The sequence below is a fragment of the Coenobita brevimanus genome, chromosome 23 (genome assembly GCF_032717465.1).
Source record: "Coenobita brevimanus isolate Jiangsu-jjx chromosome 23, ASM3271746v2, whole genome shotgun sequence".
Classification (NCBI taxonomy): Eukaryota; Metazoa; Arthropoda; class Malacostraca; order Decapoda; family Coenobitidae; genus Coenobita; species Coenobita brevimanus.
The window spans coordinates 64,173,257-64,189,500 of NC_136976.1; the positions used below are offsets into that span (position 1 = coordinate 64,173,257).

The 16,244-nt window shown below is 43.7% G+C and overlaps 1 protein-coding gene across 1 annotated transcript; it reads left to right on the forward strand.

Annotated features, from left to right (window-relative positions):
* The first annotated feature begins 346 nt into the window (after window positions 1-346).
* Window positions 347-5,572, forward strand: Coq4 (Coenzyme Q4). Its single transcript, XM_080267154.1, has 2 exons — window positions 347-426; window positions 3,970-5,572. The coding sequence occupies exons 1-2, from the start codon at window positions 351-353 to the stop codon at window positions 4,950-4,952; spliced, it is 1,059 nt and encodes a 352-aa protein (XP_080123280.1). The 5' UTR covers window positions 347-350; the 3' UTR covers window positions 4,953-5,572.
* Window positions 5,573-16,244: the final 10,672 nt, after the last annotated feature.

Below are 16,244 nucleotides of genomic sequence, written 5' to 3' on the forward strand. Positions count from 1 at the left end.
GAGTGGCTCCCTAGCATACAACTCAGAGGCCACCACAGAGTACCTAAAAGGGTACTCGGGGAGTCGGGGCATGCGCACTGAGTGGAAACTGGAACGGTAACTTCCAGCATAAGTCACTCCGTGCATACGCCAGCGGGGCCCGGGCGGGTTTTAGGACAATCTTTAATTCTAATGCCAGTCGTTTCGTCTAGACTCTAGTCGTTCTCTTCTTCTCAGAAGGCCAGGCGCTATAAAACCTGAGTAAAACTAAAAAAGAAGAAAATCCCAAGGACGGCCTTTGTCTCCTGACACCCAGAATATATAATCGACAGTTTCCATTTCCACTGTATCCACAAGAAATAATAAGTAAAATGATATTGTGTCATAAATTCGGCAAGTACCACATCCCACTACTGGACCGTATAAGATCTGCACAGTTAAAACGCGGTAAGAAACTCTAGTATAAGAACGAAACAATGGGTGGTTATTGGGATACAAGTCACAAGGCACAACTGCATTTGTTCAGCGGTTCAAGGTTCTCATATGGTTGATTGTATTTCCGCCAGGAAAACACAGCCTTTACCACCAGGGAAATGTGGCGGTAGACGCCGCGTTTAAAAACCCCACGTGTGAACAGGGCCTAAGGGTGTTGGCGGGCAGTGAGCAGTAGTGTTATACTAGGATTTACCTAGTCCAGTGGGGTTCTTCTAAACAGGGAGGAACACCAAAGCAGGACTCGATACACCTTAAGAGTACAGGGTAAACACAGAAACTCCAGATGGCAAGATGAAAGATTTATGACTGTAGGTTTTACACAGTTTTATATCCGAGATCGTGAGATCTATCTGGAGGAAATGGCCTGTTGGAGTGAAGTGGAATTGGGGAGGGGGAAATCTGGAAGATGTCCTGGATATGACACACTTGCTGCCAGTGTATTATCTGGAAAAGGAAGGGGGCCGGGGTTTAACTCTACATCTGTACGGGTGTTGTAGTGTGGTGAATTAGTGGTGATAAGGTAAGGTGACCAGAGTCCCGCATATAGGCGGGACAGTCCCGCTTTTTGGACGTCTGTCCCGCTTTTTACATAGTGACTAGAATGTCCCGCTTTTTGAGCAAATTATCTTAAATCTCCTGGTTTTAGAAAATTACTATTACATTAGATATAACATGACCATCTTTTATGGAATTAGGATGAATTAGAAAAATTATGCATAATCCTAACCAAATGAAATACAGTATCAAATTATTAATATAAAATCTGTAATACTCACTAGCTGGTAACTTTGATCGGCCCATTCACTGTAACGTACAGTATATTTGGACTCGGAGTTCGTGTGAGACGTTGTGTTTGATTAGCAGCCTCAGGGTTAGGTGTAGCGCAGCAGCTGTCGCCGTCACTCACATAAGTCAGTATATACATGCATACATACATACATATATATATATATACATATATAAACACGCACATGCGTGCGTCCCACTTTTAGCTCCAATAAATCTGGTCACCTTATGATAAGGCTGAGACAGGCCATGACCTTGGCTCTGGAAAAGTGGAGGCCTGATGTCTGGCTCTTTCTCCCTCATAGTCTGGCATTAGGGTTGTGTGATTTGTGCCTAGAGTGGGTCGAGCGATGGAGTTAGAAGGGACCCAAGACAGTCGGGACAAGAAGTTCATGTAGGAGGGCACTCTCTACCTATAGGAGGGGATGTGTGTGTTTGTGGGGGGGAGGGACTGGCTCCACCTCCAGCGTCACGTTGGGGAAGCCTGCCGGACTCTGGGGAGTGTGTGGTCTGGAACCCTTTCTGCGTTGCCAAGCTGCCTCTAGCAAGCTCGGGGGTGCTGCATCTAGCAAGCACACTGGAACACAGGAACTCCTGCGTTGCCAAGTTGCCTCTAGCAAGCTTGGGGGTGCCGCGTCTAACAAGCACTCTGGAACATGGGAACTCCTTCTGCGTTGCCAAGCTGCCTTTAGCAAGCTCAGGGGGTGCCACATCTACTGTAGCAAGAACACTGGAACTCCTTCTGCATGGCCAAGCCGCCTCTACCAGGCTCAGGGGTGCTGCATCTGGCAAGCATACTGGAACTCCTTCTGGGTGGTCAAGTCGCCTTTAGCAAGCACTAAGTTGATGAGCCCTCGCCACTGCTGGTACTAGTGGCTCGATTGGCGATATGGGTGACGTGGTAGTTCCAGGCTAGAGGTACTTCTGGCCGCGGGGTGCACTGGCTTCCTGTGTCCTTGGGCTGACACTCGTATCCCCGTGACTCAGTTGTGGCTGCACACATTTTCTCCTGCCTCCTTTTTAGCTGGAATTGCGGTAGATCTTTTAATCTGTCATGTTGAGGCCCCAGATATTTTGGGAAGAAAAGACCAGTTTCATTAGCATTATAGATTTGACCAAGGGCAAGGCCCTCATCCTTGATGAGGTGCTGAACTTTCTGGTGAAATAGATCAACATACCACCACTGCCGCATCCAAGGCCTCGCCATGTACCACACAGCCTGTAAGTCAATGGCGAAGCTTGAAGTGAAAGAGCCATCCTTCGGAAGCCTTGAAGTCATGTACGTTGCGCAGGTGTGCAAACTTCTCAGCTGCAGCCTTCACCTCGATCCCATGCACAAGCATACCGGCAGCACATTGCTGGCGAAACCACAAAGTCGAACAGTCACTACTGGCGTGCCGGGCATGGGTCATGACCTTCCTGTCGTCCCTACGTGTGCTTTTGCCGAAGTCCTTCCGAAGTGCATAAGTTTGGTGTGTGACTTCTTGATATCAAACAAGGTTGACTGGGCTAGATCATATTCCCGCAGCACGTGTCCTGTGGTCTAGCCTGCGTCAACCTTGCTCAGTATCTCACTGTTCTTCTCCAAAGTCAAAACCTTTCTCTTCCACTTCTCAGGTGGTGGTTGGGCCATTATCACACACACGAAAATGCAGCAGAGGAGGGCCACAACCTCATTCACAGCCATACTCGCAAGTGTTACCACTCATGAGAGCGACAAAAGTGAGAACTGGGGTGCGGGCTTGTAGTCTGGCAAGCAGTACAGCACTGCCGTATCGCACCCCACACTTGCCTCCGAGCACAGAGGAAGCAAAATGCGGCAAACTGATGTCTGCATACAAGGATCACTCCTGTTTGCCCAGGCAAGGGTTATCATGTGATGACAACAGTGGATGACCAGTACATCACCTCCATAGGCCATGTACTGTATGACTAAATGTGGCCTGCCAGGCGTCTCTGACCATTCGGTAGGGAAGCGGAGAGGTACACATGGTGGGGGGTTTCGCACTAATCCCGGTGGCTGGGGGACTCCCACCATTCAGTGTAGAGGCAGATGGGTGCTTTTACCGTACGTTTACTCATGACTTGCGGCCTGTGTTTGACACGTGGTGGCCATTTGTAAACACAACTCTCAGTGACTGGGCGACATTAGACATTCAGTAGAGAGGCAGATGGCCGCTGTCACTGAACATGTACTTGTGGCTTGCGGTCTGTGTTCGACGTGTGGTGGCAATTGGGATAAGACTTATCCTGGTGGTGGTGCGACTTTGGACATTCAGTGGGAATGCTTACGGACGTTTTGACACCACTTGTGGGCTATGGTCACTATTACTCGTGCTGGAGGTTCGTTGGGAGTGATCGGACCAGCACGTGACTTTGACCATCCAGTACAGGAGCAGATGGACATTTTAGCTCAGGTTGTGGGTTACGGCCTATTTCCTGGTCACAGCTAGAGCCCAGCAGACACGATTCTGAATGTTTGAACGTGTCGCCTGGCTGGCCAAAGCTCTCGAGGACTTTTACGTCCAGATAATAGCAAGTAAATTTGGGCAATGGTTTAATACAGCCAAGATCCAGTATCCGGATTATGAACAGGTCCGGATACTGCAAGTCCGTATAAATGAGGGATTACTGTATAATTTTGAGTAGTACACTGGATATTCTTAGAGGGCAGATTATGAAATTGATTATAAATTCTCTTCCTTTCAGAACTGTGGTACCTCAGACCTGCTGCTGGGTCAACTGTATACCAATATAGTGAAGAGGAACACAAGCCATCCCAGCTTCAAGGTCAAGGTGTGGGAGTGGGAAGTTTACAGGAAAGCAGATCATCTGATCGCAGGCTTATTCACATTAGTTTTGGTAATTTGGATAACAGACCTTATGAGTCACTGATAAGAGAGATACCTATAAAGGTTATGAAAAACCCAAGACAGGTGTCTGATACAGATGAAAAAATTTCCAAAGAAAAAGAAAAGTCAGGAGAAAATGATCAGGAGTTTACTCATGAACGAGCATATGGAACTCACATTTCAACAAATCTGGTTCAGAGGGGCATTTTAAGTGTTGGTGCAGCAGCTGCAGCTCTGCTGGATCCTCGACGCCATGACATGGTGGCAGTCCTGGGAGAGACCACTGGTTACCAGGCACTGTCTAGAGTGTACACAATGATGGTACAGGACAGTGAAGGACAACAAGTTTTAATGGAAAAGCCTAGAATTAACAGTTCAACAACTGATTTGTCTTATTTGTCAACACTCCCTGAAGATTCCCTTGGATACTTTTACATAAAATTTCTTAATGATAATAACGTAACTCCTGACTCTCGTTTACCTGTACAATTTGTAGATGATCCTGAGCTGGCGTATGTTATGCAGCGTTATCGTGAGGGCCATGACCTCTTTCATACTATCTTGGGAATGCCAACAAATATGCTAGGAGAAGTTGCTGTGAAATGGGTGGAAGCAATCCAGACAGGTTTACCAATGTGCTATGGAGCAGCAATTTTTGGTCCTTTGCGTTTTAAGCCCAAACAAAGACAGAAATATTTGTCAGTCTATCTTCCATGGGCCCTGCGAGTTGGTAGATCCTCTAAACTATTAATGAATATGTATTTTGAAAAAAGGTGGGAGCAGCCTATAGATGAAATTAGGAAAGAATTTCTTATTGACCCCTTTCCTAAACCTGTATAATATAGTGTTGAAGTGTTATTGATAATTGTACAAATTTCTATCTCTATCTATCTATTGCCAGACACCATAACCCCATAAAGAGTGGCCATTTGTCTTATGAGTTAGTTGTTTTACAGGGAGGAGCACTAACTTTCCTCCAGTCCACATGTTGACACATAGGGAACATGTATGGATTGGTTATATGGTAACCCCCCAGCTTTGTAAGTGGTTTCCTAACTTACAGGGAAACCATCTGGCTTGTCACTCAGTGTAATGCCACCTGAAATGAAGAGTACTAAAAAGTGACAGGAAAGATGGGAGAAATAGAAAGAGAGGAGGGCAGACACAGAAAAAGAATGATAGAGGTGAAGGATAAAGTAGGTAGCACTACATCAAGGGAGTGGATGATGGTCGCCACCACCTGCCACACTTGTACAGAATGATGAATACAATATTCTTATGAAATGTGGTGATATTAATCTCCCTGTTGCAGTAAAGTCTCTGTCTCATAAGTGACTGCGTTATTATATATTAAGGTTCAAGCTGCCATTGTGGAAGAATAAAAGTACAGATATTGGAACAATGCTGATAAATCATGGCTCTTTAACACACCATGTTAAACAAATGGGGACCAGAGACAACTAGTATCAGAAGTGTAGTGTAAAAGTAGCAGCATTAAACAAGTACATAAAACATCCATCCATCATCCAAACTTATGTTGCCCGACGAGGAGTTTAGGAGCCTGGGGCTAGGCAAGTTGGTCCTGACATTTAAGATGAGAGTGAAAAAGAAAATTCATTACAGTAATAATTAATTTGGGAAACTGAAACTAACTCATGGTGATGAGTAAACAAATGCACAATGGCGTACCACAAAATGAATGATTAAAAATACTGTACAATAAACTAACCTGTTTAGTCAAAACATCAATAAAAATAATTCAAAAAGATAAAGGAGAAAACGTCTGAAAATAACTCACACTGATATGAAAACCAGTATACTATGCAGAGCTACAAAATGTATGATTAAACATACAGTAAACTAAAAACATGGCTACCCAAAACATCAAGATGAAAATACCCCCCAAAAGACAAAGAATAATATTCCTCGTATTCTTGTTTGTCTGGACCTTGTCATCTCTGGTGAAATTCCTGTAAGAAGGCATAACATCTGGATAAAATACCATGGAAAGGGAAAATATATATTCCAGTCTTTTCACTATTAGCAAAGAAAAGACTATTTTTAGTCTTGAGAACATCAAGGTAACTTCCTGCCTAATGGATAATGTGACTGGATGAACTTAGGATCAGCTGTGGGAGGGTAAGGCAAAACATCACGAACCATCTGTTGCAGTGTAGGTTACTTAGCATACATCACAGAAGAATGATAGTTGATCACATACACCACCAGGTGCTGATATGGAAGTCGACTTGGCGGGTCTTTACAGGTCTAGGACGGTTCCATGAAATAGATATTAAAGTAAAACTTGAATACAATTAAAACCTTTTTCTTTGTGACATGTTACCACAAAAGTCTACTGAAGCTTCAACTTGAAGAGATACAAATGTGAATTGTCCCTAGGCCACCATTCTTTCATGCAAATGCAGCTTTTGGGAACAACATGCCATGTACATAACACCTAATATCAGTCTTCTGACTGTCCCCTTGGGGTGAAGGTAGATTTTTAAAAATATCAAATTAAATAAGGCAGTTCTTAATGGCTGGGAGGAAGGAGATGAGAAGGGAGGAAGAGATCAATAAGATGGAAGTAACAAAAGCAATGAAGAAAGTAAAAAATTGGGAAAGCCCTAGGTATTGAATGAATATGTGGTGAAATGTTGAAGCACAGGGGAGAGATTGTAGTAGAATGGATATTGATGATATGCAGGTTGGCTTGGGAGGAAGGTAGAGTTCCGGAGGATTGGAAGTCACGTATAGTTACTCTGTACAAAGGAAAGGGGACAAGTGTATGGTAATCATATCGGCATTTGTCTTCTAATATGAAAAGTGTTTGTTAGGATATGTATTGACAGAGTTTGGGAAATAACAGGAATTAGGTGGAGAAGAACTGGGAGGTTCTAGGAAAGAAAGAGGTTGTGTAGATCAGATATTCATATTAAGGTGTTAAGTGGAAGAGTTTCTAGAGAAAGGAAAGAAGTTGTATGCAGCCTTCATGGATTTTGAGAAAGCATATGTAAGAGTGGATAGGCAAGGAATGTGGAAAATATTAAGAATATATGGAGTAAATGGGAAGCTGTCGAATGCTATGAAGAGTATATAAGAGGATGCTAGGGCTGCAGTGTGGATGGTAACTGTGAATTTTTCTCTCTGAATGTTGGACTGAAACAGGGATGTGTTATGCCTCCTTGGTTGTTCAATTTGTAATGGTGAAAAGAGAGAGAGAGAGAGATACAAAGTAGGACAGAAGATGCTGTTGTGACCTTAATGAGAGAGGTCAGAATGTGGAAACTTCGTGTTCTGTTGTTTGCAGATGATACAGTACAGTATTGTTAAGTGAAGACAGAGGGGAACTGCAAGGCTTGATGAATGAGTTTGGGAGTGTGTGAAAAAAGAAAATCTACAAGTGAATGTAGGAAAAAGTAAAGTTGTAATCTTCGAGAGAAATGAAGTCACTGAATGCACAGTTAGGCTGGATGGTAAGGAAATGGAAAATGTGAGTGCATTTAAGCACTTGGGTAGCGTGATGAATAAGGATGGAAACTTAGAGGATGAAGTGCGTGAAAGAGTACCGGTACAATCAGGGAAGAAATTTGCTGTTTCATTGAAAGCAGTGATAAGGGACAGGGAAGTGAGCATGGAAGTAAAAATGTTGCCGCATGATTGTTCTATGATACCGCTCCAATTTATGGAAGTGAAACTTGGACTTTATTGGAAGGACGCAAGTCAAGAGTGAGAGCAGAGGAAATGAGTCATTTGAAAGGAGCATGTGGAGTTACAAGGAGAGACAGACTAACAAATGAGGAAGAGAAGGATTATTGTGGTGTGGATGTGACGGAAAACATTAGGAGAAATACATTGAGGTGGTTTGCCCACGTGTAGAGGATGGAGAATGAGAGACTAGTGAGGAGAGAATATGTGAGTGAGACGGAAGGAGGGGAGATCAAAGATGAGATGGAGATGGAGTGGAGACGTATATGAGCAAAGGGGGTATAAGTTAAGGAGGAGAGTAACAAAATGGCAGGGGTCAGGGCGATATAGAGGCGATTTGTTTGTGGCCACTCTTTATGGGATTAGGGCATCTGGGTATACATAGATACAGTATATACAGTACAGTTAATGCCGTAGCACGGGCCGAACAGGGTAGTACTCCCGAGGGGAATGGGAATGCTGGTGATAGGGAGAGCTGGAGCTCCTGTTTCACTAGCTATCTAACCATCCCCCTTTGCTGACCTTTTCAGTGTGACAGTAACATGGAGAGTAGACCAGCATACTCTCCCAAACATTTCCTCTAACTATCTATGCACTACACCACATGCACTTTACATTTCACACAACGTATCCCACTACGTTACAGGGGTTGGCGCCAGCAAGGGCATGCGGCCAGAAAACTTTGCCCCCGCTACCTAGTGGCGGACTTCTGGGGGGAGGCGTGGCGGGGGTTCCGCCGGCATAGATCATGGGTCCAGGGCGAGATGGGGCTCGGGCCTGTGCTAGAGGGTACAGGGCATTGCGGTTCCCAGGCTGCCGCTTCCGCCCAATAGAGAGGGGCCCGAACCTAGGAGTAGCGTCCCAGGAGGCTGCCCTATCAGTGGGTGTATAATGGCGGGATAGTTGCAGTGCCAAGACGCGCTTGGAGGGTGTCCCTGCAGCTGTCCTGGCAGGGTGCCCCGAGGCCACTACCACAGCCACTGGTAAGCTGGTGGGCTAGGGGTCCCAGATCCATTGCCTGGACCTGGGATTGTGCGGTGAGTGGGACCTGTGCAGTGTCTGTCCCCATTTATTAATACTGAAGATGACAAAACAAAAAAGGTTTCAAAGCAAGCCTGAGGACAGTAAATCACCCACGGGGATGAGGGTGGGTTCATGGAATGTGGGAAGTTTGAGGGGAAGAGCAGGGGAAGTCGTTGAGGCATTCAGTAGGAGGTGGGTGGACGTGGCATGTTTGCAGGAAGTCCGGTACAGGGGTGGATCAGCCAGAAAGATTGTTGGGAAGGACTGTTGCTATAAGTTGTTTTGGCAGGGGAGGACAGACGGATATGGAGGTGTTGGTGTGATGGTTGCGGAGAAATGGGTGGAATGTGTTATGAATGTTTTGAGAGTAAGCGATAGGATATTGGTTGTGAAAATTCTGTTGGGAAGAAAGATAGCTGTGATTATATCGGCATATGCTCCACAGGCAGGATTGGATGATTCAGAGAAAGATAGATTTTGGGATGATTTAATACGTGTAGTGGGTGGTATGCGGGATGATGAGATAGCGATTTTGGGAGGGGACTTAAATGGTCATGTAGGTGAAGCAGCACAAGGTTATGAAGGAGTGCATGGGGGATTTGCATATGGTCTAAGGAATGCAGAAGGGGAAAGGATACTCGAGTTTGGGGAGGCAACGGACATGATTGTGTGCAACACATATTTTAGGAAAAGAGACAGTAGGTTAATTACGTATGAGTCTGGGGGAAATAGCAGTCAGATAGATTATTTTCTGGTTAGGAGGGCCGATAGGAGGTTAGTGAGGGATGTTAAAGTTATAGGAAGTGAGGAGTGTGTGCAGCAGCACAAACTATTGATTTGTGATATGGTGCTTAAAGAACAAGTGATGAAAAAGAGGACTTATGTACCTAGGAGGAAAATATGGAAGCTGAAAAACCAAGTAGTAAGGGATGCCTTCTATAGTGAGTTGAGGAGAGTGGTGGTTGAACAGGGAGCTGTAGACAGAGGCGTTAATGAACAGTACAGAGCCCTCAAGAACAATTTCTTGAGAGTTACTGATGTAACATGCGGCTGGACAAGAGGACCACCAAGACATAAAGTAACTTGGTGGTGGGATGAGGGTGTAGAAGCTGCAATTAAGGAGAAAAGAAGGCTTTTCCGGGAATGGAAGAAGGGTGGTAGCAAAGAGGAATATTTGGCTGCCAAGCGTAGGGCTAGGAGAGAGGTATACAGGGCAAAGTCTGAGTCACGGAGACAATTACTTGATAACCTAAATCATGGGGAAAGGAAAAATATATTTAGGGTGGCAGGTCAGGTGAAGAGGGATAATCGGGATATCATAGGTGAGCAGTGTGTGAAGAATGATGAAGGAAGGGTAGTGGTGAACAGTGAGGATATTAAAGATGCATGGAGAGAGCATTATAACCGGTTGTTGAATGAGGAGTTTGACTGGGACAGGGAAGGTTTGGAGCCAGCAGATCCAGTGTCTGGCCCTTGGCCTTTGATTGATACTGCTACTGTGAGTGAGGCAATAGGCAGGATGAGGGTGGGGAAGGCAGTAGGTGTGTCTGGGTTGACTGCCGAAATGTTGAAGGCCTCAGGCGATATAGGGGTGAGTTTAGTCACTGACCTGATAAATAGGATTATTTATGAGTGTGTTGTCCCAGATGATTGGCTGAAGAGTGTAATTGTAAATGTGTATAAAGGGAAGGGTGATGCCCTGGAAAGAGGGAATTATAGAGGTATAAAGCTTTTAGATCAGATAATGAAGGTAATGGAGAGAGTTTTAGAAGGTATGATTAGAGAAAGAGTGAATATTGATGAGATGCAGTTTGGGTTTATGCCAGGTAGGGGGACCACTGATGCCATATTCATTGTTCGACAGCTTCAGGAAAAATATATTGGTAGGAGAAGGGATCTTTATTTTGTTTTTGTTGATTTGGAAAAGGCCTTTGACAGAGTCCCTAGAGAGGTGGTGAAGTGGGCAATGAGAAAGCTTGGCTTGGAGGAGTGGCTGGTTAGGGTGGTTATGGCCATGTATGTGGGTGCTCACACCCAGGTGAGAGTGAATGGAGATTTGAGTGATGAGTTTTCCGTGAATGTTGGTGTGCATCAGGGGTCAGTCTTGAGTCCCATGTTGTTTATCATGGTACTTGAAGCCCTTTCATGTGACTTTAGAAACGGACTCCCGTGGGAGTTGTTGTATGCTGATGATTTGGTGTTGATTGCAGAGAATGAAAGGGAGGCGGAGGAAAGGTTTAGGAAGTGGAGAGATGGTATGGGGCAAAAGGGTTTAAGGGTAAATGCAGATAAAACAAAAGTGATGATATCTAGGGTTGGTGGCGGTACTGTCAAAGACGAGGGAGAGTGGCCATGTGCAGTTTGCCACAAGGGCGTGGGAAGTAATTCCATCTTGTGCGGTGTGTGTGATAAATGGGTGCATAAGAGATGTAGTGGTATCAGAGGTAGACTGCGAGATAATGCTGATTTTATGTGTACGGCGTGCCAGGGTGAGAAGGTGGAGATCGTCAGACGTGAAAGGATTGAACTTGCTGGTGAACCTCTTGAGTGTGTGGAAGAGTTTTGTTATTTAGGAGACATGTGTGCTGGAGGTGGGGCTGGAGCTAGCTCTGTGGCTAGGGTGAGAAGTGGTTGGAAGAAGTTCAGGGAGCTCTTGCCTCTCCTGACATTGAGGGGGCTCTCCCTACGTGCTAAGGGGTTTTTGTATGCAGCGTGTGTTAGGAGTGTAATGCTGTATGGCAGTGAGACCTGGGCAGTGAAGGAGGAAGACATTCGCCGGCTCAGACGTACAGAAATGACAATGATTAGGTGGATGTGCAGTGCGTCCCTGCGTCCAAGGCCTGGAGGGGCTGGGTTTACTATGGAAGAGTTGAGAGGTAGGATGGGACTGGAGTGTATTGGTGTTGTGATGAGGAGAGGTAGATTGAGGTGGTTTGGACATGTGGAGAGGATGGGAGATGATAATTGGGTGAGGAAGGTGAGAAGTGTTAATATTGGGGGTGGGGTTATTAGGGGTAGACCGAGAAAGACATGGGACGAGGTCATTAAGTGTGGCCTTAGGGTTAAGGGACTGAACAGGGAGGCTGCAATGGATCGTGCAGCGTGGAGAGCCGCCATTAGGTGACCAAGGCCGACACATGCAAGCATGTTGGAGCCTTTAAAAACGAAAACGAAAACGAAAAACTACTTCCAGACAACTTTATTGAGCTCAAAATAAAATTTTTAAAAAGTGGAATGGTTAAGACATATCCTACCCTCCGTGGCCGCCGGCGTCAAATGACGTTTTACCGTAGCGTGGCTGCTGGCGTCAATGCAGCGCGACTTGGAGAAAACTGTGAAAATTTGGGAGAAATGAAGGAATGTCTGGGACGTGTTGAGACTGACCTACACTACACTTCAACACACCCCATCAATCATTTCAGAGCCTGGTGCTGTGATGAGTGGATTTTCTATTTTTTCGCTCGTGACCAAGCCTGAACACGCACAGCTGCACCCATTATCTCAACCTAGATGAAAATATCATCATCCCCCTGTTGAAACACACACAACCACCCTGTTTATGATTATGAAGAAAATATAGTCATAAACAAAAAAGACATGAAAATAAGAGAAATATAAATTTTTGTTTTGGTATCTTTACCTGTTTGCTCAGGTTTGTTGTACTGGTTTGGATCAGTCGATGCAGAGCAACTTGTAGCAAACTGAAAGCTTTTGGGAAATGAACGAACATCTCAGACATGAGACTGACCTTCACTTCAAGTTCTCACACCTCATTGGTCAGTTCACCACGTTACCATGACGAGTGGATGTTCGATTTTTTCGTTCATGGCCGTGCCTGAACACACACACCCATTATTTGACCCAGACAAAAAATATCATCTTTCTCCTCTCATGCGAAACTCACACAACTACCCTGTTTATGATTATAAATAAATACAAGCATAAAGAAAGAAGACATGAAAATAAGAGAAAAATACATTTTTGTTTGGTACCTTTACCTATTTGCTCAGGTTTGTTGTACTGTTTTGGATCATTTTACATAATCTTTGCCTTTCACAAGAATAACAGGAAAGTTTTCCATGTTCATGTGATGTTTTCATGGGTGGAAAGGTCTCCCTTCCTTTCCCACTAATCAGCTCGTGCGAATCGCACGTCGTCTTGCATTTCAACCCTCGCTGTTCAGCTTATACACTCATGGGATGGCGTTTATCTCGTTTAGGTCTGAAAATAGAAACTCTCGCCTCCCTTTTCCAACAAACTCCACCACCCAGACTACAAAAATAAGTTGATACTACCATAAACACAATAAATACCAAAAAATGCAAATAAATTCATATTAATTTTTTTTTTTCTTTAATTCAAACCTCGTATATTATGTACTGTATTGAAAAAATTCAAAATACACAAATCTAATAATTTCACGCCATTTTAGCACCACTGACAATGTTTTTTTTGTGAAGAAAAAAAAACTGTGCGATTTTTTTTGTCACTGCAATACCTACGTATGACCGGTACCAGCTGCCTAAATTTATGGAACTTTTGCATTCGATTGCACAGCTCAGGATGGGTCTAGGAAGCTCAAAATTGCACTGCAGGGTGCATCTAGTGTTCCTCTTCAATTTGGCAAGAAAAAAAAATCAATTTTTGAAACTTCGAAACTCAGCCCCAGGGTCAGTTAGTGGTTCCCAACAAATTACACATAGTCAGCCATGGAGGGGTTCATAACCCGTTCACTGCAAGAGATTCTTCTGTAGTTGAGTAAAACTGGAAGGCAATACAAAAAAAAGGCACTGTTATTAAAAAAAAAAAATGATACTTTGCAGTACCGGCATAACAGTCATTGTTCAATACTGTACTTTATACTGGACCATATGTGTAAGACATTTCAGTGCAGGATGAAATTCTCTTCCTTCTTCACACTGTTTACAGTAGTGTTAACTCGGTTCCATCCCACCACAACATATATTACCTTCCATACAGGTACTATAATAGCAAGAGATGAAGTACAGGATGGAGATGACATCCAGTAACTGGCTATACACAACATTTCCATGCAGAGGATTTTACCACCGTTAGATAGTCAAAGTCAGGGCTTTACTACACAAATCAGTTCCCCAAGATAAACTGGACTCATTAGCCTTGGATTGTGGGTGACTTAGAGGGAAAACTCCAAATTTAAACCCAAGGCCATAGCGTAGGAAGGGTTGACATGATCTTAATCTAGTGCTTGTAAAACTGATTTAAAGCACTGTTTAAGTCATCACTTTTTGACACATTACACATCTATCAATTCCTAGGGCCTTTCCCATTTTCACTTTCTTCATTGCTTCTGTTACTTCCATCCAAGTGATCTCTTCCTCCCTTCTCCCAGCCACTTAGACTCATATTACTTTCATTCCAAACTTAACAGTTCCTCAAAATATTCTTTCCATCTGCTCACTTTTCTACCTTCTCCACCAGCAATCTACCATTTTTATCTTTCACTCCCCTACTGCCTTCTTTATCACCCTGTCTTACCCACTAAAGCCCTATGTACCATGATTATGGTTTTCCGAACTTTGTACGTGAAGTCCTGTGTACTACAATCATAGAAAAGATAAAAAAAACTGGAGAGCTGTAATCCTGCCCCTTTTATAATGTAAATGGTACCTAGCCAGTGGAAACTAAGTGATCAGATGGTGGGAGGCATGATCCAGCCCCCGACCTGGGTGTGGTGAGGGAACCCCCCCACGCCTTCTCCCTCTGCCCCATTGGATCCTGTGTCCTCTCTCACCCAACTACCCCCTATACCATCATTAGACCATATTATGTGTGTATGTGTCAGCCACCTGCTTTCCTGCCTGAGACCCCCCACACCCCCTTCACCTCCCTGTCCTGCCGTTGTTCAGCGGGTATGGTAAAGTCCTAATACTGATGATCGTAGGCAGGCTGAATATACTTTTTTTTTTTTTGCTCATTCCTTCGACTTGTTTCATGCCTGGGCACTTAATTCTTGTTTATGTTATTTTTTGGCAAAAATAATGTGTTTTCCGAAATTTTCCTGTTTTCGTTTTTACTGCGAGGGGTGACTTTTTTTTTTATCTTTGACGGTCAATAGTGCAGTAATCATTAGATATATTAGAGTGAAATATACATTTTCAGGTGTGTAAATTCAAGTTCTGGAAATCTATAAGACCAAAATTTCCTTGGTGAAAGTTGAAAAATCAGACGCTTTTCGCAGTTCCAGGGGTAGGCAGGGTCTGCAATTTGCGGTCTTTAGGGGTTAATTCCATCTGTTCACTTTTTCTTCCTTCTCCACTAGCACTCTGCCATTTTTATCTTTCACTTCCCTACTACCTTCTTTACCACCCTCTCTTTCTTTCCTAGCCTCCTTCCAGAACATTTTCCTACATTCCCTCCACTTCACACTCAAATTCCTTCCAAACTCCTCATCCACTCAATAACTTATTAGTTTGTTTAGTTAAAAGAAAAAAATGCATAGTAGCTGAATTTCTTAAACTGATGGGAGGAGTTAGAAACTATCTTCAGTAACTCATTAGGACAGACATCAAGAAAACCTAGTGCAACAGAGATACAAATTTCTCATGGGAATACTGTGTGTGTGGGTATGCACGTGCATAGTGGGCCAGTGGTAGCATGTCTCTGCTTCTGCAAGCCTTCCTTAGCAAATGAAAATGCATCTTGATATTACTGGGCATCACATAGGTGCAAATTAAATCAGAGTTTGTAGAAATCTTATTATAGGCTCTGGTCACTCAGCTGTATCAAAAGGATATGAGAGAAAAATAAAAAAGGTATAAAACTTAATTTTCCTAATTTAAAAAGTGTGTACTGTAGATGGTTTTGTCTCTGAGGTGTTACTGGGGTTTCAAATGCATGGATGATTCAGCAATGATTAAATGGCACATTTCACGGAGGATGGTGTTTGATCTACTTTTGTGTTTTCTCTGCATCTGTTTCTTGATTCTGCCTCTCTGTCTCTTGGGTGTGCTTCTGAATTAGGATGATGATGATGATGATTTCTGGCCTTTTTGTTTGTTTCGTACTCTGCCAGAACTCACACAAATAAAGTGGCTTTGTGTAGATGCAAAGTTATAACACTGTCATGTACTGTACCTACATAATGCTGGTTTCTGTCTGTACCCAGTACTGTATTATGTAAGGAAAAACCTGCTTCTGCATATCCTAGGTACCTTTGCCCACAACTAATTTGCTGGCCAGTAGAAACCAATCTGTTATTGGTGAATTGATTACTGAAACAGGGGAATTAAGTGACATGAGAGGTCACTTGCACTGGCTTTTGCTTAGAATTGTTGACATACACATCATAGTAAGAGTACAAAATTAACAGTAAATACTTTAGTACCAGTGCTTGATATACTGTATAATTATGTTACATAA